Raw genomic sequence first — 27,944 nt, forward strand, 5'->3', positions numbered from 1 at the left:
TCATGTTGCTTTATTGGCATGACAAAAAAAAATGCATCTGTGTTGCCAAAGCATAAGAAATATATATATATATATATATATACACACATACACATACATATATATATATACACAAACATACATACATACATATACACATATATATGTACATAAAAAAAAGAAGAGAATACAGACAAACAAGATAATAACAAAAAAATATATATAAATATACATATATATATAATACATAACTTGTATAAATACCTCTAAACAATTTTCTATTAATTTAGCCTTGTATTGTGGCAGGAGAAGACATATTTAGCTGCTAGCCATGCTGTGCTTTTATCTTCCCCTAATAAAAAAGGAAGCTTTTTGTCCTCAGTGTAGGTAGTGAAGCCTGGTATATGTTTTTCAAATTTTTGTAAATATTTGGTTCTTAAGTCTTCATATTTGGGACATGTACAAATGTCTCTCTCTCTCTCTCTCTCTCTCTCTCTCTCTCTCTCTCTCTCTCTCTCTCTCTCTCTCTCTCTCTCTTTTATATAATATATATGTGTATATATTATGAACACACACACATACCTTTTTTTTAATCATGGCAAAGTAACATAATAAACATGCATGACGTATTATGAATGTTTTTTTATTTTTATTTACAGGAACTTCTTTAGAAGTGCAGTCTTATTGGTTGGCTCCCCAGCCTCCTCAGCCACCATTGCCTCCGCTTCCTCCAAATGTCCCGCCCCCTCCACCTACAGAGCAACCGCCTCCCCCCCCTCCACCACCTGAATCTCCACCTCCACCCCCTCCACCACCCCTCGAGGATGACGGAGAAATCGAGGAAGTGGAGATGGAGGATGAAGACTCAGAGCCTCCGGCTCCTGGAACAGAAGAGTTCAAGGTCACTTTTTTATTTGTCTCGAGTCAAGATTGTTTAGCTTGTGCTTTAGTGTAAAGTAAAGCTATACGTTTTGATGTCTCTTCCTTAGGCGGCTGAAGCAGCAGCATCTCTGGTCTCTGCAGCTAAAGCACAGAAACGCAAGGCCCCAGGCTCAGTCCCGCTGCCCAAAACAGTCACCATCGGCAGCAGCGCCATTCTTTACACTCAACCCATTGCCACAGCTGGTAAGAATAAATTACTTTTACACATTACATCAGTATTTTCAAAAAGACCTGTCTTGTGGCAAGATGTTATTCCTCATGTTCCTCTCGTTCTTTCACAGCCCCACTTTTGGTTGGTAATGCTTACTGGGGGATGCCTGCTACAGTTGCACCTCCTCTGCCTTCAGAAAGCATAGTCCCACCAATGCCAGCCCTGCCCCCCCTACCACCCCCTCCTGCTCCACAACCTCCCAGCGTCCTGGAACCCATAAACAAAGTCCTTACAGATAAAACCAAGAAACTAAAAAAGGAGAAGGTAGGCGTTTTCCTGTTTTTTTTTTTTTTTTCATAAAGTTTTTCTTTTTTTTTGTTTTTGTTTATTTTATTACTTTTTATTTGTGTTTTTTCTCTATATTCCCTATATTTCTATTTTTCTATGATTTTTGAAAGAATTAATAGGGAATAATTTGCTGTGATTTTATTTTCGGAAAGACAAAGAAGAGCAAGACGAAGATGCCGTCCCTTGTAAAGAAGTGGCAGAGCATTCAGAAAGAGCTGGATGAAGAGGAGAAGACGAGCTCGAGCGATGAAGATCGAGATCAGCTCAACAGCAGACGCATCGAGGAATGGAAAGTGCAGCAGCTTTCAACGTAAGTTTGAAGAATCCAATGCCAAGATTATCTACACACATTTGAGAGAAAATACAGATTGTTCACGTACTTGTCTTTTTGTCTTCATTTGCAGAGGGAAGGCTGGGAAGAACGCTAACTTTGAAGCACTGCCTGAAGACTGGAGGGAAAGACTGTTAAAGAAAAAAAGAAAGATGCAGAGTTCATAATATCAGTGTTGGGCTAAACTGCGTTTTGCCGTTGTGTCTCACTTACTAAGCTTCAGTGGACTTTGAATGTTTATTTTTGATATGCGCACATTACATGTCGGAGCCTATTTTAGGTAAACTTCGTGCTGTTAAATTCAAATGCATCATCTTGTGACTCTAAGGTATACTTTGTCCAAAAGTTATTTTAAAGATGCAGTGAACTTGAAACCAGGTTAAACATGTACAGAATTTTTTTGTTCTACTTTTTTTATTTTATTACCCCAACCATGAAACCTGTGCACGATTTGTCTATAAATTAAAACGTAACGAAATCAATATTAAAGGACTGTTCCATTTCTTCAGTTTCTCAGAACTTATCTTACAAAAAAATTATACGTTTTGTACAATGTCAAGGGTGCGAACATCAGCTGTTCATTTATCTCTGCTCTTTTACATTGCTGTAACTGTATCCAGCTAAGATTAATCTCAGATCAGACAAACTGACCACTTTTAACAAGACTTTCAGCCATGCTTCCAAAAAATCATAGTTAAAACTTCCGGTTGTAAACTTCAATAGTTGAAACTTCTTGGCCACTCCATTGCACTTTAAAGTATGCTTCATATGTGAACTAACTATCCTTTTTTCCCCCACTGATGTGTGATGAACAGTCAACTCAACAAAAATGCCATGTTCACTATGTCTTACTTTTAAATCTTGTGATGTTCAGTGTAAATGTTCCCTGAATTGGGGCTGTAGAGCCATTGAACTTTTTCTACATTGTAGATAATAAACTTTTTTTCCACAAATATTTTGTTCAAGAAACTGTTCTGTTATGTGAGCTGTTATCATTAACTAAAGCTATTTAAACATTTAAGTGAAATAAGATGTTAACAAATAAAGTAAAATAAAAAAAATGTATCCTTTAAGTAAATATTTTGTTTAGCTGCCAAGACAACATTCGAATTGTAGAAGTATGAAAGCCAAAGTATGAAAATAATAGTATGAAAAAAAAAAAAATATATATATATATATACACTATGGAATCAATAGGGTAACTAACTATCTCAATGTTAACTATTTAAAGTAACATTGAGCTGGCTGTGACCCCAAGTTATGACCCCAGCAGTGCAAGAAACGTTATGCTTTATATACTTTTTAAAGCAAAATATTAATTTCCCCGTTATTTTATTTTACATTTACATATTTATCTTAAAACATTAAACAAATTGAAAGGAAAATATATTTCACAACAAGTGTTATTTTTGCTTTCTGCTTTACGTTTTTGCAGCGTGCTTTACACAGGAAACGTGCGTCGTGCCCATGGCAACCGTGACACAAATGGCGTCTATGGCGCCTCAACAATAATTGTAACGATGAGATTTGCATCAAAAAGTGTAACTGTTTAGCTCAATACTAGGGCCATATTTATTTTTAAATATTAATTTGGAACAATACGCAGTTTTCCTTGGCGGAGTAAAACAAGGTATTCTCAACTAACCAGCGGTGTTATTTGATATCTTGTCAAGCGCTTGTAAACTGTACAGTTGTTTAGCGTTGTTTACGATGACTTAATGACCCGCGTGCACTCGCATTGCTTTGAGGTTCGGGAATGCAGGTGAGTGATGGCTCAAAATTTACTGCTGCTTTGCACTCTACGGTTACAGTCTAATATTACCCAGTTAGTTAACATGCCAGCTCACTGATACTCAATGCCAGTTAACCTTCTGCCCCTTTGCTTGTATTTAAACGCACTTCTTTGTTCTCTTATGTTGACCAAAAGAAACCAGATGATTCATACGAGAGATTCATTTTGCTCCGTCTTCAGCATTATGGCTTCCTCTCGGGTAAGTCATTCAAGTCAACCTTTGGATGGGTTAAATCAGCTGTCCTCTAATATAGCATTACATATTATTTTTCTATTTCTGTATACATAGACAACGGCTCCTCTATGCATTCTGGTGTCCCCTTTAAAAGAGACTGGGAGGAAAACCAAGATTCATCTTCCTCAGACACGATCAACTCTCAATCTGAGAGCAATGACTCAAACCTAGAAGAGGAACAAGAGGAACCCAAGCCATGTCAAAGTAAATATGTAAAACTGGCTCTATTGACAGTTCTATATGAAGTATGAAATCTCATTTTGCAACATTAAAAATCATGTTTAGGTAGGCTAATTATGATATAAAATGTAATCACTCATGACCTACTAAGTCAGAATTATGACCTTTCCACTTAATTGTCATAATTTCTTTGCTTTTTATCTCATAATTTTGAGACATAATAAAAAAATATATATCGTAATTTTGCCATTTTGTCATTATTTAAACTTTTTATCTCATAGTTTGTCAAATGTTTGACGTTTTATATCATAATTGTCTAAATATGTCAAAATTGTGACTTTTTAAATCTAATAATTTCAACATTATTTTAAAATTGAGAAACTAAGAAATAATTATGAGACTAAAAGTAGAAAAAATATGAGAAAATTATGAGAAAAAAGTCAAATTATGAGATAGAGTTGAAATTGAGATAAAAAGTCATAATTATTATGAAAAGCCATCACTTTTTAAATCTCATAATCTTGATTTGTCATAATTTTGTCTTTTTAACTGATAATTTTGACTTTAGGCAATAATTTGGACTATTTTCTCAAAATTATGACAGTCTTAAATCTTATATTTTTTTATTTTTTCATAGTTTTGACTTTATTTCATGATGTAATAACTTGACTTTTTATCTAATAATTTCAGCTTAGTTTGTGATACATTTGACAAAATTGTCTAATTATGTCAAAATTAGGACTTTTAACATTATTTTGGACAACATTATTTTGAAATTATGAGATACTTATAACTATGAGAAAAGTCAAAATTATTAGACAAAATTATGAGATTTTGAAATTGAGATTTGAAAATGAGAGTTGCAATTTAGATAAAAAGTCATAATTATGTTTTATTCCATAATCTTGATTTATGTCATAATTTTGTCTTTTTACCTGATAATTTTGACTTAGTGTGTAATTATTTTCACTATTTTCTCAAAATTATGACTTTTATGTCAATTTCGACTTTTTATCTCATCATGACTTTTTTTATTTATTTACTTTTTTCGTTTTTTTTTTTTTTCCATTTTATTTCATGATGTGATAACTTCGACTTTTTAAGTTCCCAAAGCATGATTTGCTTTTCTGATTTGGTGAAAATTGGCTTCTATAATGAAGCATGATATGATATGTCAATTTAAATATTGTAGCGTACAGGACTTAATAGAGCTGATCTCATGTAAAGATGCCATATGCTGTGACATCACCATTGCCACCTAAATTGCGCCATATTTCTTTCTTTCAAGTTGCCACACAATCCGTAACACTTGAGTCTAACCAGTTAAATCTCATTTGAAATTCATTGCCTTTATAAAAGATTCAGACACTAAGAGCGCATAATTGTTTTAGGGAGCATGTACCTGTGATGTGTCTTGGTTACATGGGTAATGTCGATAATCGTTGCTGGTGACGGATGCTTCTCACATGTCTTTTAACTACAGCATGTCTGTTGGCTAATAGGTTTTGCCTTAGTATGTATGTGTGTATCTTTTTTCCTCAAGGTTTTTTCAGCTTAGACAAAGTTCTTAAAACCCGGCAGCTTGTTTTTGACTTTGACGGGGAGCGGCCCATTCCACGACTAAGGGACCCTTTGGACCTCTTCACAATCCCATCTACCTCCTGTCCATTCCAGGGCGTGCGCTGGCCCATAGAATGTGAAGTGATCCGTGACAAAGTACAGCATATAGGTATCAGTTTAGCTTGTTCAAAAATAAAAGTTTTTAACTTTTTTAAACACAGTTAACACAGTATATTGTCAGACTGATACTGGATCTGTAGTGATTTGTGTGAAGACACTTTTTTTCTGAACACAGAATCTGTGAATTTATTATTTAAAAAAAAATACATAAAAAGTGCAATTTAGCCATGCAATGAACTCTTTGATGAAGGATTTTTTTTTTTTTTTTTTGTGATTCAAAATTATTTTGTCTATTTTTTTGGAGAGAAAAGTCCAAATTGATCCTGAAGAAAAAAGGAAAACATATTCTTTGACGTAATATTTTATCATTCCTTAGAAAAAAGCAGAAGTAGTTTTGATTATTTTATATATATGTATAATTTATTTATTTTTAACATTTATATGCCAAATAAATGTCATGTTGTGCGACCAACATGCAGGAAAAATTAACATGATATGATGACAAGACAAGTTTAGTTCAGGTTATAAAGTGTCATGTAGTGTGACTCACCCAAAATTAATGACATATGAATTACAAAAATATTTTTAACCATGCAAAATATGTTTGACAATAATAAAGTTTCACCCATTTTAAACTGCACACCATTTTGATGTTATTTTTGCCCCAAACTGATAATAATTATGAACAAACAATTCATGATATTTATTACAATTCTTTTTCCTTGCAAAATATATTTTAAAACATTTTTGAGAATTATAATTAAAATTAAGTTCAAGTTTCACCTTATTGAAACTAGATTTTTAAAATCTTTTTGTGCGTCTTAATTCATAAATGAGGGCTTTAAAGCCTCCATTTCTTATATATCTTTTGAAAATCAGAATGGGACCCCTCAGAGCCGGAGCCGTTCTATCAGCCAACAGGTGAGGAGCAGACTCCCATGTCAGTAGGAGAGGTGAGAGGAAACACTGTCTACTGCATAGACCCAGGTAAGAAAAATACTTTTCTCAGTGTGAAAACCTCTAGCTACTTCCATACTGTGGTTTTATATCCTCACTTCTTGGTTCACCGCACCATTTTAGCCACAAAAACCTTCTACTTCACCTCCTCTCGTGTGGGTGGGAGCAGAGGACCCATTCAAAGTGCCACATCCTGTGCCAACCATCAGGAGGAGCCTACGCTAGCATTCGAGTCTCGTTTTGAGAGTGGAAACCTACAAAAAGCAGTGCAAGTGTGAGTCAGACAGCTTCATAAACACTCCCATAAATACTTATCTGTCTTTTCAGAGCCTGTATATCTTGATTTAATGTAAACCTGTCTGATCTGGGTGTTCCAGTGGTCAGTTTGACTATGAGCTGACTTTGCGTACTGACTTGTACACCACTAAGCACACTCAGTGGTTCTACTTCCGGGTGAGGAACATGAGGGCAGGCGTCACCTATCGCTTCACCATCATCAACCTGATGAAGTCCAGCAGTCTGTATGGTGCCGGTATGCGCCCGTTACTCTACTCTGAACACGCTGCCTGGCTGAAGAAGGAAGGATGGCATCGAGCAGGAACCAACATCAGGTGACAAATAGTGATTTGTCTCTATGTTCTCATTGTAATGTTGTGGCTCAGTTATATTCTAATATGTCCACGATTAATAAATAGAAAAATATTTTTAAAAACTAGTTGGAAGCCAATTTCTGCCACATAAGAAAAAAAAAAATCATGCTTTTGTAAATCATAATTATGACATAAAACAATTAATTGACAAAAAGAGTTGATATGATGAGATACTAAGTCGAAATTACGAGATATACCCCCGGGTTTCACAGACAAGGCTTAAGTCTAATCCCCGACAAAAATTCATGTTTGAGCTGTTTTAACTGAAAGCAATTTGCACTGACATATCTTAAAATATTTGTTTTAAGATATGTTTTGTCTCAAGATGCACACTAATGTTTTTTTTTTTTTCTAGGGCACATTTATAAAAGCTACCTAAATGTCCTTTGAACTAATGCTAAATCCTGGCTTAATCTAAGCCCTGTCTGTGAAACCAGGCGGCTAAGTCATAATTATGAGATAAAACATTGAAATTATGAGGGTAAATTAGAATTATGAGATAAAAAGTCAAACTTATGAGTTACTAAGTCATAATTATGAGATAAAACATTGAAATTATGAGGGTAAATTAGAATTATGAGATAAAAAGTCAAACTTATGAGTTACTAAGTCATAATTATGAGATAGAAAGTTGTAATTATGACAAAAAACATTTTTGTCATAATTGACTTTTGTGTCAATTTAGAGTTTTATAGTAGTTAAGTTAGTATCTCTTAATTTCGACATTTTATGTCATATTTTTGACATTTCTATCATAATTATGACTTAGTATCTCATAATTGTAACTTTTTTATCTCATAATTATGATTTACCAAAGCATGATTTTTCCCTTATGATATCAGGACACTGAAATGATTGGCTTTATGCACCCCAAAAAATATTAAAATTACAAACATGCTCACCAAACATGAGGTGTATTCAAGTCTTTGTATGTTGAAATGGCATACCTGTATTTAAAATTATTAATAGATCCGGACAAAAAAGGGTGGGTGTTATTATTGACCCAACTACTGTCGTTTAGGTACTACAGAAACAACCTTGAGCAGGATGGTAGAGCGCTGTACTCCCTCACCTGGACCCTGGAGTTCCCTTATGACGATGACACCTGCTACCTGGCCCATAGCTACCCTTATACATATTCAAACCTTCAGCATTACCTGCATGAGGTCATCTCAGACCCTGTCCGTGCAGCTTACTGTAAACTGCGGGTGCTCTGCCGTAGTTTGGCGGGGAATGCGGTGTATGTGTTGACTGTAACATCACCGTCCAGCAGCTTAGCAGAACGGAAAGCCAAGCGGGCAGTCGTCGTGACGGCACGGGTGCACCCAGGAGAAACCAACGGCTCTTGGATGATGCAGGGCTTTCTGGAGTTCCTGCTGAGCGACTTGCCTGATGCTCGTTTGTTGAGGGAAATTTTTGTCTTTAAGGTGAGGGAAGGAGGGCAAGGCACGGATGGAGAATGGGTTTTGGCGACAATTTCATGCCAAGTGCTTCACGAAAGCACAACTAAACAGTTGGATTACCACAGTAACGGATGTTCTGGCCGCAGGTTATACCGATGCTAAACCCTGACGGTGTGGTGGTGGGAAACTACCGCTGCTCACTCACAGGCCGCGATTTGAACCGAAACTACCGCAGTCTGCTGCGCGACTCTTTCCCCTGTATTTGGTACACTCGCAACATGGTGAAAAGGTGAGTGATGATTGTGCCACTCTTTTAGCATGCTAATGCGACACATTTTGTGTATGCTAAATATAAAATAAGGTGCACACAGATGTCACTTTCAAAGCATGCTTTCTGAGCTTTCTGTTGGTTGTTGGTGGTATACACCTGGCTAATTTGATGATCCCACAGGTTGCTTGCCGAAAGAGAAGTGGTGGTCTACTGTGACTTTCATGGTCATAGCAGGAAAAACAATGTGTTCATGTATGGATGTAATGATCGGAAAGATGCCTCCCAGTGTCTTCAAGAACGCATTTTCCCGCTGATGATGAGCAAGAATGCTAAAGACAAGGTTAGCTGTGGCCATCATTGTTGTAATCGCATGGCATATAGTCTCTCATGCATGCAACGTCCAAATTTTGAATGAATGCTTTTGTCTTTTAGTTTTCCTTTAGGAGTTGCAAGTTCAAAATGCATAAAAGCAAAGAGGGCACCGGACGCATCGTCATGTGGAGACTGGGCATTAGGAACAGCTACACAATGGAGTCGACTTTCGGAGGCTCAACATTGGGTACTTACTTCAAGTTATCAAAAAAGTAAGGTTTCCAGACTGTTCCCTGGCTGTGCACGCTCATGTGTTTTGTATTCATTTGTAGGGGACAGGAAAGGAACACACTTCAGCACGCGGGACCTGAAATCAATGGGCCATTGCTTTTGTGACACTCTTCTTGACTTTTGTGACCCCGACCCAGCCAAGGTGGCCTGTCTTTGAGCTTTACTCATTTTTAATATTGCTTTGAAACCACATAATTGATTGAAAAAAATGCATTTAATACATTTTAAACAGACCAAACACTGTCTGGAGGAGTTAAGGGTGCTATTGAGACAAGAGGTCAGACGGAAGCTGGGAAGAGAAGTGGACTCTTTAGAGGATCTGTCTGACATTGACATCGAGTCCAGGTAAAAGTACAGTCAAATAAAAACTATTTGAAACATATTCCATTAAAATATGTTTCTTGTGAACATTTGATATCTCCATGTCAGAACAAACCCTATCAGTTGTTTCACAATGTTGATGTTATGTGCAGCACAAGTGGATCAAACAGTACCGAATCAGATGGACTTCCTGTTCATCTTTTAAATGACGCAAACAAGGTGCAGTATACCGCAAACCCTCTCAGTGACATCCTTAAGACGATTTTTCTCAATTTTCCTTTATTGCTCTGTGGTTTGTATGATAAAAACAGGGAAAGAAAAAACACCTAAGAAGCCGTAAAGAAAGAAACAGACTCCGGCAAGAACGAGTACGGAGTGCAGGACCCACAACTATTCACAGGAACATCAAACATTTGGTAGGTCTTACTAAATATGCATTTTTATAGGTTATTTCTAATTGATTATGATCTAAAAATATGCAAAATAGACAAACGTTTAGGTACAAGAATCTAATTTATCTATTTAAAGGGGAGAAACCGGTGGCCGTTAAGTGAACTGCAGCCAGCAACTTATTGCTTGTGCTCACATAACGTACACGAGACTGAACACGATTCAAGGCCCCAGTATAATCACAGCGAAGTTCTTTTTCATTCTTTGCCTAGAAGTAAAAAGTTGGAAATACCTTTGCAAGTTAACTTTGCCTTAAAATAGCTTGAATGTAACTCTACACCCTTGCTTCATTTAGTATACACGGTTCTATGAATATGCAAATTAGCCCCGCCTCCACTCACTCACACCAGCTCAGAGATCCACTCGTTAATGATCACATGTTGACATGATTGGTTACAATGTAGTTTGTGACGTCAGAAACACCAGCGATTTCAAACCGTGTTTTTGAGACTGTCTTTGGTTCACTGCAGTTTTAAGGACAAAAAATTGTAAATACTCAGCAATGGTGTTGACTTATGAATTTGCACTTGGTTTATCTTAAAGCATATTAAAAACACCACATAGACATATAAACAACATTAAAAGATTGATTTTCAAGGTTGATTTTTTGTTTTGTTACAAGGGGTTTTGTTATAAGTAGTTCACATGTTGGCAAACAAATAAAAGTTAAGAAAAATTCTTACATATAGCCCCTTTAAATAAATACATGTATGCATTGAAATAAATAATAAATGTATTTGATAGGTGTAGAAATGTCATTGCTTTAAATCTTATTTAAATATATTTAAAAGTAAGTATATGGTATGGTTTCAATTAGAAATGTAATCATTAATAGCTGTATGCCTTTCTGAAGGATCCTGTGCCCTCAAGTGAAGATGCAGTCAAAGTGAGAATCCAAGAGAAAACTATGGGCTATATGAAGGACACTAAGAAACAAAAGGTAATGAATCCACATTCTTTGTGTCCAAATTGATCAGCAAAAACATTTTTGGGTGCTATATGATGTAAAATACCAAAGTTATAGGATTTAAATTCAATAAAATGGATAAAACAATATTTTCTCTGTGATGTGTAGGTGCCAAGTTCAGTCAGGGTGAATCAGACTGTAAGGTCTTGGATCCCTCATCCCACCACTCGCATAGGTGTTCTAGATAATGTTGCAGATCATTGGGGGAACAGACTAGATAAGGTAACTGATCTGAATAGATATTTACATTATCCGGCATCAAATTAAATTATTTGACCATCAAATGATTTAAGATATGACAGAATATATGGACCAACAAACAAAAATATAGCCTATTTATTCCAGGTTGCGCCTGCCACCAATTTGCGCAATGGTTTTTCATCTTTTCGGAACTCCGTCTCAGGTAGATACACTTAAATATATAAAAATGAATCATATGCTTTCTTTTCCATCAAGAGAAGTTCATGAAGTCTGTTTTTTTCATGAAAATGTCATGTTTTTCAGTTGATCCTGGGGACAAAACGAATCAGCACACTACCTCATCTGCCCCCCAGGGGCAATTGCAACGGCAGACCCTCTTAGTTACTGGAGGTCATAAAAGATGTCCGTCTGTACCAGCCTTCAGAGAAAGAGCCCTGACTATACCAGTCCAATCCTACACAATGCCCTTCTACCCCGATTTCAAACCCCAACCACAAATCAAAGGTATATCTTTTTTTTATTACTGACAGGCAGCTTTTCATCAACATTTTGACCACACTGATGACATCTTTATCATTTTGCTGTCTCACAGAAAGATCTCATATTTCAGACATTATGCAGAGGAGGTGAGTAGGCTAACTACATCTCATGACAGCAAATTACACTTCACAGTGGAAGTGGCGTAATAATACCAGAACACCTTAGCAACTACATAGTAATTCTCTGGCGTAATTTTTTATATTTAAATTTCAAGTGTGTAATATATATATATTATTTACATAATTTATGTATTTAGCATAAACAGGATTATACAACATAAATAGAATATGTAAATAAATATATTATGCTAATGTTTCAAGTGTTTATGCATATAAATAAATTGTATGCATATACAGTGTGTGTGTGTGTGTGTGTGTATATATATATTTACCTATTTTATTATATAATTCATTATATATAATGTAACTTTATGCATATAATGTAAATACTATAATAATATATACATACATTATTTAGATAAATAATTCATACATTATATATTTTATTTTATAAATAATGTGTATAATTTTTTATATATAATTTATACATAATTATGTAATTGTGTATGCATAAAAATAATGTCTATATATATGTGTGTGTTTATATGTGTGTATATAAATAAGCTCACATATATATATGTATATATATATATATACACACACACACACACACATATTTATATATATATATATAACGATTATATGCATACACAATTACATAATTTATATTATTTTATAAATAATATATATTATGTATGAATTATTAATGTAGATTTAAATGCACAAACTGTCTTGAAACATTAAGATAATAAATAAATATAAAAAATAAAGGACTTTTCCCACAGTCAACAGAAACTCAGGCAGGATAGACAGATGCAAGTGACCCAAATCCCTGTCAAACACTTAATGCCACTAGACAACATGGGAACGCTGAGGATCAGTCATAAGACAGATGGACAAGGTAAATATTTAGTATTTCTTTAAAAATGACCATGTCTGATTTACTTGGACAAACGTAATGTATGTGAAATTTAGATTTAAATATTAATTTAAATAAAGCCTTTCGAATGTTTTTGTCAGTGTATTATGATACTTGTAACCCTCATTTTCCCATGTTACCAGATGCTGTGGCTGGCCTTGCATCACCAGATAGAGAGCAGTCCAAGAGGGAAGCTGACCAAATCAGGAAACAAGATGGCTCAGGTTTCCTCCCTGACCTGCACAGGTTTAACTCATTATTTTTCTGGAGGTTTGCTTGAGACCTGTCACACAGACTGCAGAATGTCACCAGCCGTTCTTACCGCTGTCATTGTGTGTTCCTCTATAGCCATGCTCAACTGTTTGGGAACCAGGCTGCGTTCAGAAGTCTGAGGTTAGGGAGGCTGCCTAAAGGAAGCAAAGCTCAGGTTTTTGGAAGAATTGCTGCTTCTACAGAAAGCCTGAGTGAGCAGTGAGGAGAGGTATGTCGCAAAAATAACATTTTGCTCAATCGTAGCAAGTTAACTCATCAGCTGATTTCCTTGACAAGGTTTCATCTGCAGTTGCCTCAAGAGTCCATGCAAGTGGAGGACGAGTCCGCAGATGTTCTTCCTCAAACATCTCACACGCAGAAGTCTCAGGAAAAGCAGGCCAAGCTAGGCAAAAGCACGTGAAGAATATGACGAGAGCAAGAGGTGCTTTTTTGTGAAGCCAAGTGCCTGAATACAGACATGTGACTTTTCTTTGCAATCATATGTATTCACCATTTCAGTTCTGTGCAGTTCATAATTTTCTGTACATTTAATAAAAGGGAAAGAATACTGAAAAAACAAAGACTTTTTCTCTTGTTTTTACTTTTTGAGCCATTTTCTAAATAAAAAAAAGTTAGTATAATCAAGTTATTCTGATATGAACTTCCCTTCTATTGAAGAGATGTCCTTTCTTATTTGAATGTGTGTGTGATAAGCATGATTTGTTCTTTAAAAAAAAAAAAAAAAAAAAAAAATTAAGTAATGTCTAATTAAATAATGTGTGGAAGTGATTTCTAATGAAGCTGATTTTTAAATTAAATTTGTAATTTTGTTAAATTCAGCATCAATAAATAATGATTTAGTGGTTTATAGCACTGGGGTGTGTTCTGTCTTTGTCTTAAAAAGTTCAACTTTTTATATTTTATTTGCCCACATACAAAATATAATACAAGGCAAGATTCGTTTGTATAAAATAAGGCACCAAGACATCCGCAGTAACAATCCAGCTCAATGACTGAAAGGTGTCCTCTAGTGGTTGCCACTGCCATCTTTGTAGTCTTTTTTTTGTGTTACCACATTGAATATTTAATCAAGTTCATCAGTGCAGGTCTCGTCACGTTCCTAATTCCTGAATCCCATCGAACTGTCTCAAATGGAAGCGACTTTCGGTGTGTCGGACCATTGCACGCAGGGCAACAAATCCAAAAAGAGCCTGAAAAGAAAAAAAACAGTTTTCAATCGTTAAGTATTTTTAAAAAACCAAAGGATTATAATCTCATATAAATACACAAATATATATACAAATTTATACCTCTGCAAAAATAAATAAGGCCAGTATTATATGAACTCCTCTCTCCAGAGGTTGAATGAGAACAGCCTCATTGAAAAGCTGGAACAGAATCAGAGGAAACTGGAGTAGAAGAGTCAGGAGCCAAAATCCAGCCAATTCTGGAACCTATTTAAAAATAAAGGATGTTGGATTATGCAATCATGTAGATTATATTATATTATATTATACTATACTTATATTGACCTTTTCTTGCAGATTTCCAACGTTGCCCAGGTAGAGTCTGATGGCCTCAATCAGGGTCATTAAAATAAGAATTGTGATCAGGATGAACTTGTAATAATCTGCAAGGGCTGGGTACTAGACGAAAAGCATAACTATTTATTATATTAATACATATTTATTATACATTAATATGATTAAACAGCAGTCAGTGATGCCAGATTGAATTGTTAAAAAATAGGTAGAGGAGAATCACCTTTAGTTGTAGCATCACAACCTCACTGATCCACCAGAAGGGAAAGAACCACATGTTAAAGTAAAGCGACATCTGAAGAGGCAGACTCGATACTACATCCTTATCTGCTGAATAAAAGTGTAAAAAATGAAAATTACAGCCCACTAAAACTAGCGAGCTGCCCACCTAGACCGTATTTCGGTGAATTATAAGCACATTAAAGGGATAGTTCACCCAACAACTATCCCTTCATCTTCGGAAAACAAATGAAGATCTTTTGGATGAAATCTGAGAGCTCTCTGTACCTCCATTGACAACTACGCAACTACCACTTTGACGCTTCAAAGCATTCATAAAGAGATCATAAAACTAATCCATTTAAATTTAGTCAAAAATTTTTGAAGAGGGATTCTAAGTCGCTTTATATCAGGGATGTCCAATCCTGCTCCTGGAGGGCCACTGTCCTGCAGAGTTTAGCTCCATCCCCAATTAAACACACATGAACCAGATAATCAAGGTCTTACTAGGCATTCTAGAAACTTCCAGGTAGGTGTGTTGAGGCAGGCTAGAGCTAAACTCTGCAGGACAGTGGCCCTCCAGGACTGAGTTTGGACACCCCTGCTTTATATGATGAACAGATTTAATTTAGTCTTTTATTCACATATAGGCTAAACATTGTTTAGCGAACATAAACAGAAGCTTAACTGAATCTGCTTGACGTGTGAGAACAAACCTCTTGCAGAAGCTCAAACGTGCTGCGTAACATGACAAGAATGAACCTCATTGGTTCTCGCACATCAAGCAATCATGCTTGAGCTTCCGTTTACCACAACTGATGTGTAAGTTGATGATTGTGATTAAAAGCCTAAATTCAATCTGTTTATCATATAAAGTTATCGTGTATCTTCAGAAAATTTGGACTAAACCGCTCAATTCATATGGATTAATTTTACAATCTCTTTCTAAACGTTTTGGAGCGTCAAAGTGGTAATTGCGTAGCTGTCAGTGGGGACAGAAAGCTCTAAGATTTCGACATGAGGGTGAGTAACTTAGCCTAAATAATGACAGAATAAATTTTTTTGGGTTAACTATCCCTTTAAGCATTTTTGGGAATCAAAAATGAGTGTTCGACTCATTTTCGCAAATTAAACAATACTTATTAAAAAAAATTATGCATGCTTGTATGCATCTTCATAGACCGACATAAATGGAATCGTAAAAATATTTTAACTGCGTTTTAATTTAAAAATTAGGATAGAAAATTAAGTTATTTCTTAGATTCTCAGTTTGATAAATCAATAGTGATTTTTTGACTCGAGAATCGCTCGATTCGGACGATTCCTGAACAAATCGTTCAGATCGGTTGTGTGAACAACAGGTTCAATAGATTCATTAAAAAAAGATCCGACTGAAAAGAACGGTTCGTTACGCTGACTGTTCAGGTAACGTTAACGTTAGGCAGCTCGGTACGTAGGTTAGAGACACTTCCACGGTTACCAACACCGATTAACAGTGCTATAAAGCATTATTATATCAGCAAATAAGGTAAGCAAAATGTCTTCTAACCGGAGCTTGACACATAAGCCCGGCTAACCAGATGAATTAGCCCAGTAGCTAGCAGCTCAACACAAAGTCACCGTTTCAACAACTCAAACACACTTACACTGGTTAAGGAAATTAGCGTGTTCTTCGGGAGAGGGTTGTGTTCGGCTTTGGTCCACAAACACGGTTCTGGAGAAATCTCCAAGCCGTCGCCGTATGGGTTGAGGCAGGTCCATGTTGAGAGCATAGACTAAGAAAATAGGGTTGAGAGGCAGAGACGCGAGTCCGTAGCAACGAAGGCGGATCTCGTGCGGTTGCGACGGTCCAGCTGTGGCGGGGTGTGTTTTCTGTACACACACACACTCTCACTCACTGCTCAGATGCGCTTATGCTGAGCTAACACAGAGTGTTGTATGATGAAGAAGGAAAGTAAATAAGTGGGTTTGAGTATAAGAAGTTATATTATCTATAAATCGTAATTAGGATTAATCGATATCGTAATCGATATTATGACGTATTAAGTCATATTGAAGTAATATTTTACAAGTTAAAATAAGGAAAACATGGAAGGCCATTCCTTTCCGCCACATAAGAAACAAAGCCTTGATAAATCGAAAATCGTAAATCGAAATTATAACACTAAATCACATGTATTAGATGAAAAGTTGAAATTAAGACTTTAAAAATCAATTTTGACATCTAAACATTGTGACATACTAAGATGTCAAATATGACAAAAAGTCGAAATTATGATATACAGTCATAATTATGACATGATACTTAGTGATAATTATAAGATTAAAAAGTCACAATTATGAGATAAAAATTTGGAACTATGACATTTTATGTCATAATTATGACGTTTTGTCATATTTCGATTTAGTACGTCATGATTTTGACTTTCCATCTCATAAATATTAAATTTACTAATTCAATTTACTAAATCATGATTTTTTTTTAATATGGCAGAAGTGGACTTCCATCGTAAAAGCCTTAATAAAATTTCAAGCTTTGTTCACAAACAAAAAAAAGTATCATCCCAGCAAACATAAAAAAAATTGTTCAAAACGTTTTTTTCCCCAATGGAATAAATATGAAAGATGTCAGGTTTTTTTCACATTATGGATATGGTTTCAGAACATTGCAGAAACGTATTTAGAAATGTCTCCTTATGTTGTAGAAACGTACTTATCACATACTTCACATGCCAAAACTACCATGTTTTTGTTTTGTAACATGGTTTCCGCCATTGTTTTTGGAGTCATTAACATAGTAATTCATATATACCATAAAATAACTTTATTTTTTTAATACATTTAAATTGCATTATTTACAGCTATTGCTCTAGTTCCAAGCGTTGAAAATCATTCAAAATCAGTCTCTTGTGTAATGCCAGCATTACAGGGTTTGCATGTACAATGAATTCACAAGACGGTTTCCATGGACGTCAAAGTGTCCGAGCGATCCACTGTGTCATAAAAGCGTAGACAGGCCTTGTACTGCAGGAGTTTCTCAGTCAGGTGACTGTGTCCCACCCTGCTACTCATTTCCACGCTCAGATCTGTGTACCTGCCCAAAAACATTATAAAGAGTCCTGTAAACACTCAAATGTATCATTATTATGTCATATTCAAAGCTTGAACCGTACCTTTGTGATATTCTCCAAAACACCAGTGTGTTTATAGTCATTAATATGGCCAGCGTAAAGAAAAACCTCTCCATGTTGCCACTGCCAAGGTTATTAGGATAGAAGTTTCCTGTAATTATAAAACACAATCTTTTCATATTAAATGCGAGTTCATGCTCTAAGATGTCACATCTACTTTGCACTATGATAGCAAGAGATGTATGTTTACCTCCAGACACAAAATAAAGGAAGTGAATGAGGAAAGCTCCTAGAAAGCAGCCACCTCCGTATGAGAGGGTTAGGAAATGCAAGGAGACGCCTCTAAGATTGCTGGGAGTCAGACAGAAGGAGATGAGAGAGCCTGAGCAGAGGAACAGGAGAGACGGGTGAGTCTGGTGAATTGCTGACTAATTATTGTAATTAGAATATATTGTACATAATTGTAATTTTCACTTAGAAATTGCTAGTATATTTCACAAATAATTGCAAAGAAATGGCAAATAACACATTGAATCTTTGTAAAACACTCTAATAATCTGTTTTATTTACAACTTCGAACTATTTTTTTAAAGTGATGCTGTTTTTTTTAACAAAAATAACTGAATTGATTTGGCACCCTGTTTAATAAGTACTTTAAATAGATAGCCTACTTCACCCAAAAATGAAAATTCTGTCATCATGTAATCACCCTCATGTTGTTCCAAACCTGTAAGACTTTGTTTAATCTTCAGACCACAAATTAAGAGGTTAAATTAAAGTCCCCTGTGGTGAAAATGAAGATTTTAATGTTTTTTATATGTATATGGGGTGTTTTTAATATGCTTTAAGACAAACCATGTGCAAATCAACATCATTGCTGAGTAGGCTATTTTCTCCTTAAAACCGCAGTGATCTCAAAAATACGGTTTGAAATCGCTGGTGTTTCTGACGTCACAAACTACCTTGTAACCAATCAAGTCAACATGATTGTCAACGAGTAGAGGCGGGCTAATTTGCGTATTCCGCATATACTAAATGAGGCAAGGGTGTAGAGTTACATTCAAGCTATTTTAAGAAAAAAAATATTTCAAGGAGAAAACTTTTAAATGTGTCATTTTGGTGATCAAAGATGAGTTTTAAGGGATAAAATTCTTGTTTTTTGTCCTTCCATTGAAAGTCTAGGTGACCAAAAGTTAAAGGGGACCTATTATGCCCCTTTTTACAAGATGTAATATAAGTCTCAGCCAGGTGTCCCCAGAATGTGTCTGTGAAATTTCAGCACAAAATACCCCACAGATAATTTCACGAGTTCACATCTACATATAATTAATACAATAAGTTTATGCGTATTTGGCGTGCTGTCCGGGGGGGAGGGCTCCGAGCTCGGAGTTAGGCCCGAACCCAAAGTACTCCCCCCAGTTGGTAAGTGTAGATGGAACTGGAAGTGTAGATGGAACTGGAAGTGAGGAGATGGGGTGGAGGAGGGATGCTGACAAACTTTCAATGAACAGAGATAGGTCTGCTGTGAATTTATACTCTGTCATTGAGTTGATTACTGATTAATCTCCAGCTGTGCATAATTTGGTTAATTATCTGAACCTGCTCCTCCTGAACTTTGTTAAATAAAACCTCATTTATTATACCATGTTGCATTTTTGAGTGGAAGGAAAAACATGCTGTTTTCTTGCATGCATCTTTAAATGCAAATGAGCTGCTGCTCCCCGTCCTGCTTTCTAGAAGAGGGCGGAGCCTTTACAGCTCGTGCCTCGGATACTTAAAACTAACAAAACATCTGTTTGGTTTTGATTATCATCTATTGCGGTCACGCTCATGTGACATTGCAGTCCTTCATCATCATGAAAGTTTATTATCTGCATGCGTTTTAAAGCCGTATCAGTCTAAATTTCTGATACATGTTTTTTTTTAGCACACACATCCGAAGCACGCACACAGAAAGCTGGATGTCAGATGGTAATCCCATGAGTATTAAACTAAGTTCTCTTTAATGTCTTATTGCGCTAAAACTGTCAAATACACACAATGTTGTGTCAAGAACACACCTGAGTTTACCTATCAGGTTTCATTAAAAAATATGTGTTTTGAAGATTAACAGAAGTCTTATTGGTTTGGAACAACATGAGTAAATTATGACAGATATTTCGTTTTTGGGGGAACTATTATGGTTACTGTATATATTTTAGAAAGTGAATTGAGAATATTTACACGCTGGTGTTACGAAGGCCTCTGCCACTCCCAGTAAAATGTACTGGGGCGTAAGCTGGAAACAGGTCATAGAGGACACCTGCAGGACCTCTCCCGATAGTGTCTGCTCCACTTGTGGATAATGCTTCCTGTGGATTTCTGAGATACCCGCCAGTAGTGCTGAGAGAGCTGCACAAGCATGACCCATAGCTGTAGGAATATGAAATATAAAGTCTATTGTCTATAGTGTAGCAATCTATGAAAAACAGCTCACACAGAAGTCACTTTCAAAGCAAGCAGCTTTCTGTTGGTCAATGTGGCGAATTCGCGTAACCAACTTGAACACGTTACGAAATCTTTCACCCTCACCACGTGTGGATTCCTATTGAAATTACTGGATTTTGTCTGAGAAAATTTGACATGATGCAAGTCGGCATGAAACGGAAGTTACGATAGTATTTTCTTCCTAATTGTGATGTATATCCGAGTGAAACAGCTTTCTGAACAAGTAAAACTGTAGGGCGGGTCTTGATTTTGTGCATTGGGAATTGATTGGATGGTTGTGGTTTGCTATTGGTCTATCTCATGTGACTGACAGGCTGTCCCGCCCTCGTGCTAGTAAACACATCATGGTGTTTTTGGTGACATGGTGACTTTAGGTTGACTTGGCAAATCATTAATTAGTTAGCAGAGGTGTTTCTAGCCTTTCATCAGTACTGGAGTACAGGTCCCCCCATCAAAAAACTATGCCCATATTTTGATATGTTTTTTTAATACTGTTTTAGATATAAATGGATATAGATCATCTTTACCTGCAGTATAAAGTCATTCACAAGCACACACATTAATTGTCATTGACAAGTGAAAGAAGACATTTGCCAGTTTCCTTTCCTAGGTTAATATCCACCTCATCCATCTCTTGTAAAAATCCCGTTTTATACTGTAACAAATTATATGATCAATAAGTTATGATTTTACATTGCTTTAACTCATCAAAATAATTTAAGCAAATTTAAACTTTTTTATGTTATATTATTACAACTAATTTGTCTGTAAATTTTGTCAGTTTAATGTAATTTAAGTTGAAATGACTTAAACATCCAAGTTGACTGTACTTAATTTAAGGTTTTAACTTTTTTTTTTTTTACAGTGTACTTGGGTGTGAGAAAGTACTGCAGATGATTCAGCATGTTAGTGAACTTGCCCTAATCTAAAATAATTGTGAACAATTTCAGAGCTTTTTCAAACTCGTTTGATCAGTTAGATCAAAAGAGTGATCATTTGCAAATATGAGCTTGTTAGTTCTGATTCTAAACAGCTGATAAAACATGATTCTCAGGCTAGTATACATTTATCTTCATTGACACATGAGGATTTGTCTTTAATTTTTTACTGGGGCACAGCGGTATTTCACTGCGACTCGTACCCCAGTAAAAAGGGTGTAGCGACACCCCTGGTAGCTAGGATGCTCACTTATAAATGTGGCTGGTGAGGGCAGTATTTTCTTTGGAGACTGGTAGCAGGTGTGCACGAGCTCCAGCAGTGGTGCTAAGATCAACACCGGCAGAATACTGATGACCTTCATCACTGCTACTGGCAGGAGAAAACCGTTGAGTTTTAAGTTGGAATGCATAGTCTGCAGATAATAGCCAGATGGAATCTGTTAAGAGAATTGTAATAGAGATATTACAAAAGCTAATTTCTGAAACAAAGACTTGTTAGCTAAGCATTAAGCTGATTTTGCTACACACTTACCTGGGTGATGCAAGCTCGATACAAAAGCTGAAGTCCAAAGAGAGGGAAAAGTTTGACTAGGATCTTGACGTTTTCCACACTGGTCTCACTGTAACAACCCCCATTGTTTTCCTTGGCACGGTCTAGCCAGTTGGCAACATCTCCGCTCAAATGGCGGTAATGGAGACAGCACATTTTAAGAGAGTTCAGGAACACACCAAGTGTAGTTAGCAAGGAACTGCCTGTTTTTCCACAGAACAAAATTACAAGTTGTTAAGGAACAAAATTCAACATTGATAATAATAAGAAATTTCTCTTGAGCAGCAAGTCATCATATTAGACTGTTATAGACTGTTTAAGACTGGAGTAATGATGCTGTAGTATTGGAGAACTGGAGTATTCATCACGGTAATAAATTACATTTGTTTCAAAATATATTCAAATAGAAAATATTTAAATTTCTAATATTTCACAATATTACTGTTTTACTGTATTGTGATCAAATAAATGCAGACTTGATGATTATAAGACACTTTCCCCCACTACTATTAAACAGTAGTGTATATGCATAATGAATGGCATTGTTAACTACCTTTATTTGGACGGAAGGTGAGCTTGTTGCGCACCATGTGTATGGCAATGAGGGCGAGGAGAACAGAGGTGAAAGGGATGAGAAAACACAGGTTTTTGGCAACTGACTGCTGAATGTAGGCAATCCCCAAAAAAACAACTGTTGAATTCAGGTTGACCAGCCAGTAAAACCTGTGGGTTGTAGACAGCGGCAGCATTAGAAACTATTGTACAATGCATCTTAAAGGTGCACTCAGTAATTTCTTCCCCATTTAAAACCTTTTTCACATAAATAAATATATAGTACTTTTTAAAATAGTTATTAAGAATGATTATTAAATACTTCAATCATAACATTAGCCTAATAAAAAAATTCACATAGAGGGGGTCGACTAATGGAGGCCGCCATTTTGAGATCACACGATCAGCTGAATGCTACTCACTTTATTTCAGTAAACCTGTTTAGAGACATTTGTTTACAAAATGAATCTTGGCGAATGTATTGAGCACATTTCTACAATGTCCTCATTAACTGTAAACTTTTGCTTTTTTACATCCACACAGTATAAGTAATGTATAAGTATTTCAGTACACTGAAAAACCCAACAAGTTAACTCAACTCAAACCGATTGAGGAAACTGATTGCGGCAAACCATTTAATGGAGAACTCCGGTCAATTTTAACATTGAGCTCATTTTTTTGTCAATTTGGAGTGCTGTCAATACAGAGAACAACGACAAAAATCGGTGTTGCCTACACTGTGTTATCCTCTTTTTAAAATTTGCACCCTGTTGACTTCAATGGGGCAATATTTAAACCTGCTTTTAGGCTCTTAACATCCTTGATGTGTCATTACAAGTGCACAGGTCATGTGAGTGATTCCTTCAGAGTGAACACGAGTGAATCTGACTGCAGTAGATGTGAAAGAAATGGATAAAAATTATGTTATTTAAGCCAGCGCAAATACCTGTATTTACATCCTGTTTTCGGTTGAAGTCCAAAGTAGTCGATTGCCGAGTTCACGCGCGTGATCATGGGTAACTAAACCTATGCGCGTGAACTCGACAATCGACTACTTTGGACTTCATTTCTTTCACAGTCAGATTCACTCATGTTTACTCTGAAGGAATCACTCACATGACCTGTGCACTTGTAATGACACATCAAGGATGTTAAGAGGCTAAAAGCAGGTTTAAATATTGCCCCATTGAAGTCAACAGGGTGCAAATTTTAAAAAGAGGATAACATGGTTTTTTGTCGTGGTTCTCTGTACAGACAGCACTGCAAATTGACAAAAAAATGAGCTCAATGTTAAAATTGACCGGAGTTCTCCTTTAAGTTTAAAAATAAATACATATGAGTATTGTGAACTTATATATATTGAGTCTTTATAAGTTCACAATACTCGATATGTATTTATTTTTAAACTTAAATGGTTTGCCGCAATCAGTTTCCTCAATCGGTTTGAGTTGAGTTAACTTGTTGGGTTTTACAGTGTATAAGTAAAAGACGATTGCCTTATCTACCAGCACAACAAAGAGAAATTAGTGAGAGCACCTTAAAACGCATGCTGTGTTGACAAGAACAGCAAATTCTGTGTCCATATTGTACAATAATAGAAATTTAGCATCTTACCAGTTGAAGAAGGACAAAAGCTGGTGTCGATCATAACCTTGAAGGTAATAGGCTGCCATTGGGCAGAGGATGGCACGGATGCCACCAATGCCAAGTGCCACAGCGACAAGCGCCGTGTAGAATAGTATGTGTTGCTCGTGTGGCTCAAGTTGATGCACAATATTGTGTGTGTTTATGTAGAAATCCTCAAAAGGGAATGCGACGACAGGAAGCAAGGCGGTTCCTATAAAAATGGACCAACAACACACTCTTTGAAAAAAAGGTTCGGTTGGGGTCAATATAGAACACTAGGGTTCTTAAAGAACTCTTTATGCCAAAAAGGTTTGGTTTCATTTTATTTTGATGGTCCCTTTTTAACACATTCTGTTGACTATAAGTAATGTTGCACCTACATGTCTACTAACTCATTAGAGTGTTGGTAGAGTATTATTAGACTGGTGAGTTAGGGTTAGAATAAGTTGACATGTAGTTGCACAGTTACTTATACTCACTCAGTAGAATGTCTTTTGGGGAACCAACACAATAAAGAGTTAGCAAGATATTAAACAGACACTCTAATAATACTCTAATGATAATTAGTTGACATGTAGATGCAAAGTTACTTCTAGTCAACAGAATGTTCAAAAGGGACCGTTTACCAAAGGTTCTATAAGGGTAAATGTCTTAAATGATGTCATACTTTAATGTTTAATGGGTTATTTCATTTTTTCTAGTGATTAAAGAATGTTTACAAGCTGTTTGATTCATAATTCAAACCAAATCAAAAAATTAAAACTAATACCATAAATGATCCCATGATGGGAACCCCTAAAATGAAAGGTTCAATATTGTACCTTTTCATAAGAGTGCAGGAAGTCAGTTATCCAGTTTTCATGAACAGTTTTCCTAGACTCGGACCAAACTAGCCTAAACCAGTTTGGACCAGCATGGGTCAGTTGGTTATTCAAGCATGGTTTGTTATATAGCAATACTTAGCTTCTAGTGCAACTCCAAAGAGAAATGATATGCATGTATACCAAGGTTTCACTGCAATGGCAACCACTAACCGAGAAAATGAAGGAGTGCACAAAAACAGAGAACTGTTGTCCTTCCCAAAAACGTCTCAGCAAACCATCCCACAAGAACAGGTGTAAGTATGCTGGCTCCCACAAAGCATGTGTTCACCATGGCTGCTTGGTAACTGCTGTATCCCAGCTTGATGGTGCAGAAAAGGATCATATTGCAAACAATCCCAAAGAAGGTGAACCTCTCGAAAATCTCCACAAAAAGTACACAAACAATCACCTGCAGCTTCTTACGCGCCTTGTGCGGCTTGCTGACCGTCCCACTGGGATATCGAGATTTGCAGATACCATGGTGGAGGTGGCCATCGTGTCTATCAAAAGCATCTACGGGTGGCATGCTGCTTCTAGAGATCTTCCTGTGGAAGTGATGTTAAGACAATGCTGGTGCCCCGTCTCCATTGCTAGAGAGCAAGACAGGCAATTCCTCACAACCTTGTGAAATCTTGTGGAGGTCTAACAACAGAGCCTTAGCAGCAACTGGCTCACGTGTCTCCTGACTGAGGTTTCTGGGCAATGTTCACGGACTGCCACTAATGTATTGAACTTCTCAGTCGCTTGTACTTTGTGCGTGGTCAGTCTCCGGTCGAATCTCATTAAGATGGCTGATGATGATGCAAGTGATTTCAGAGATGTGAGACATACTTTTGTAATGAATGCCTTTAGAGAATCAGGGAAGAACGTGCAATGCTTTCCATGTTGGGAAAACTGGTTTAAGTTTTGGATGCATTGAAATTACCATCAGATATATTTGTTTATCTCGCAGTTTTACAAGGATGAAGAGTTTTTTTTTATCAGGCAAGACTCAGCTTTTTTTCTTTTTTCTTTTTTTTGCATTATAGGACCGGACCCTGTGGAGCCATGCATATATTTTAATGCTTGTTTATTAAGAACCTAATGATATGTCTCTCAAATTCATTTCATAAGCATGTATCAACGTGGTGCTAGCAAATAATAGATAATTAAACTTTGAAGGACACAAGGTGCCGCTAGTATATAACACCCCACTGTGAAAGGTGGCTTAGAGGCAGGGCCAAGTGTCTCACGTGAAATACGAAATCCCAGTCCGATCATGCTGTCTGTCTTTTGAAGTAAGATAATATGTTTTTGTTGTTGTTGTTTTTGTCATTTTATATTATAGTGATTATTTTCTCCAGTTTGATGTTGAATTGGTTAATTTAAATCAAAAGAGAAAATATTTATTTGTTTATTTTCTCCAGTTTGATGTTGAATTTATTAATTTGAATCAAAAGAGAAAATAATATTTATTTATCCATCCATCCATCCAGTTTTATTTTAATTTATTAATTTGAATCAAAAGCGAAAATATTTATATATCCATCAATCCAGTTTTATGTTGAATTGGTTTATTTGAATAAAAAGGGAAATATTTATTCATTTATTTTTTAATCCAGTTTTATGTTGAATTTTCTATATAGAAGAAAATATTTATTTTATTTTTCTTGTTTGAAGTTGAATTTATTAATTTGAATCAAAAAAGAAAATATTTATTTATTTATTTAATTTTCACAGTTTGATGTTGAATTTATTAATTTGAATCAAAGAGAAAATAATATTTATTTATTTATCCGTCCGTCCATCCATCCATCCATCCAGTTTGATGTTGAATTGGTTAATTTGAATCAAAAGAGAAAATATTTATTCATTTTCCCCAGTTCGATGTTGAATTTGGTTAATTTAAATCAAATAATTATTATTTACTTATGTTGAATTGGTTAATTTCAATAAAAAATTAAACAAATATATAAAATATATAATACATATTATTTATTTATAAGTTGATATTAAATGTGATCATTTGAATCAGTTAAAATATTAAATACATTAATTAATAATCATTTTATTTTAAATACATTAATTAATAATCATTTTAATAAAATAATAAATATAAAATGTAATAAATAATATATATTTTTAGATTTATTTATTTTATCTAGTTTAATTGGTTAATTTGAATCCATTTTAGTTATATTGTTGTCCTAATTTCAGTCTTTATTGAAATGTGGTTGTCAATCTATGTGAATTTCTTTGGAAAGTCTCTTTGAATCTGTGGTCTTTGGCCTGTGGCCATATAGCATCACATACTCTCTGTTGTGGATGGCTACGGTGTGCTGGGCTTGAATATTTCTGCCTGAGCTCACCAATTATATGAGTGGAGAAAAGACCACACTGGTGGTGCTGACTGGGCGTGAATACGACTCAAAGCTAGCAGAGCTATGCTGAAAAGAGAAAGAAAACCGGTAAGCAGAGAGAATACAGACTCTGTGTGGTGCATCGGTGACTGAGGCCACAGTTTGGTTGCCATGGATCCAACCCTGAGTTTTGTGATTGAGCATATACATATAAACAACAGCAAAATAAAAACTTTCGGAGAGACTTTCTGTTCACATTTTTATGACATGAATTGGTGCGCATTCCTGTTTGTTTTAACATGCAGTTATAAATATGATCATAAATACGCACAGTAGATATCATGGATGCCTTTTTGATGTTTTTATTCATCAATTTAAATAAAAAAACTTTAGTGCATCTGAGCTGTATTTTGTAATACGGGAACTATTCCTCTAGAGGGCACTATTTAAGTTGGCAAGATGTAAAT

At 35.8% G+C, this 27,944-nt stretch overlaps 4 protein-coding genes across 5 annotated transcripts in view; 2 read left to right on the forward strand and 2 right to left on the reverse strand.

Moving 5' to 3' along the window:
* Positions 1–2,704, forward strand: part of fnbp4 (formin binding protein 4) — a 15,988-nt gene extending 13,284 nt beyond the window's left edge. Inside the window, exons 13-17 of the mRNA XM_081355700.1 lie at positions 639–880; positions 969–1,104; positions 1,203–1,396; positions 1,573–1,730; positions 1,825–2,704. Coding sequence (XP_081211826.1) covers positions 639–880; positions 969–1,104; positions 1,203–1,396; positions 1,573–1,730; positions 1,825–1,918 — 824 coding nt within the window. The 3' untranslated portion in view covers positions 1,919–2,704. The remainder of the gene's footprint in view (positions 1–638; positions 881–968; positions 1,105–1,202; positions 1,397–1,572; positions 1,731–1,824) is intronic.
* Positions 2,705–3,507: 803 nt separating this feature from the next.
* Positions 3,508–13,652, forward strand: agbl2 (AGBL carboxypeptidase 2; the record flags this gene model as incomplete). Its single annotated transcript, XM_081355860.1, has 24 exons — positions 3,508–3,513; positions 3,679–3,742; positions 3,833–3,982; positions 5,502–5,687; positions 6,518–6,625; positions 6,719–6,869; positions 6,973–7,206; positions 8,267–8,672; positions 8,795–8,937; positions 9,100–9,259; positions 9,352–9,478; positions 9,564–9,664; positions 9,755–9,867; positions 9,996–10,062; positions 10,155–10,259; positions 11,147–11,233; positions 11,369–11,482; positions 11,606–11,663; positions 11,765–11,965; positions 12,054–12,087; positions 12,846–12,961; positions 13,123–13,225; positions 13,328–13,450; positions 13,529–13,652. The coding sequence occupies 24 exons, from the start codon at positions 3,508–3,510 to the stop codon at positions 13,650–13,652; spliced, it is 3,081 nt and encodes a 1,026-aa protein (XP_081211986.1).
* Positions 13,653–14,085: 433 nt separating this feature from the next.
* Positions 14,086–16,942, reverse strand: tmem17 (transmembrane protein 17). 2 transcript variants are annotated; one of them, XM_081355928.1, is made up of 5 exons: positions 16,638–16,942; positions 14,996–15,099; positions 14,764–14,877; positions 14,542–14,685; positions 14,086–14,442 (listed from the first exon to the last, which is right to left on the reverse strand). In XM_081355928.1, the coding sequence occupies exons 1-5, from the start codon at positions 16,750–16,752 to the stop codon at positions 14,344–14,346; spliced, it is 576 nt and encodes a 191-aa protein (XP_081212054.1). In that variant the 5' UTR covers positions 16,753–16,942; the 3' UTR covers positions 14,086–14,343. The 2 variants fall into 2 exon arrangements, with proteins under 2 accessions (XP_081212054.1, XP_081212053.1); XM_081355927.1 differs by having other exon boundaries at positions 14,125–14,442; positions 14,996–15,102; positions 16,638–16,924.
* An 859-nt stretch (positions 16,943–17,801) lies between these two features.
* On the reverse strand, positions 17,802–25,664 carry slc15a5 (solute carrier family 15 member 5; the record flags this gene model as incomplete). Its single annotated transcript, XM_081355861.1, has 9 exons — positions 17,802–18,085; positions 18,165–18,273; positions 18,373–18,504; positions 20,346–20,534; positions 21,798–21,984; positions 22,080–22,300; positions 22,651–22,820; positions 24,264–24,486; positions 25,310–25,664. 9 exons carry the CDS (start codon positions 25,662–25,664, stop codon positions 17,941–17,943), a joined length of 1,731 nt encoding a protein of 576 aa, XP_081211987.1. The 3' UTR covers positions 17,802–17,940.
* Positions 25,665–27,944: the final 2,280 nt, after the last annotated feature.

This window comes from Scardinius erythrophthalmus (genome assembly GCF_964197995.2).
Source record: "Scardinius erythrophthalmus genome assembly, chromosome: 24".
In the NCBI taxonomy this organism is placed as follows: Eukaryota; Metazoa; Chordata; class Actinopteri; order Cypriniformes; family Leuciscidae; genus Scardinius; species Scardinius erythrophthalmus.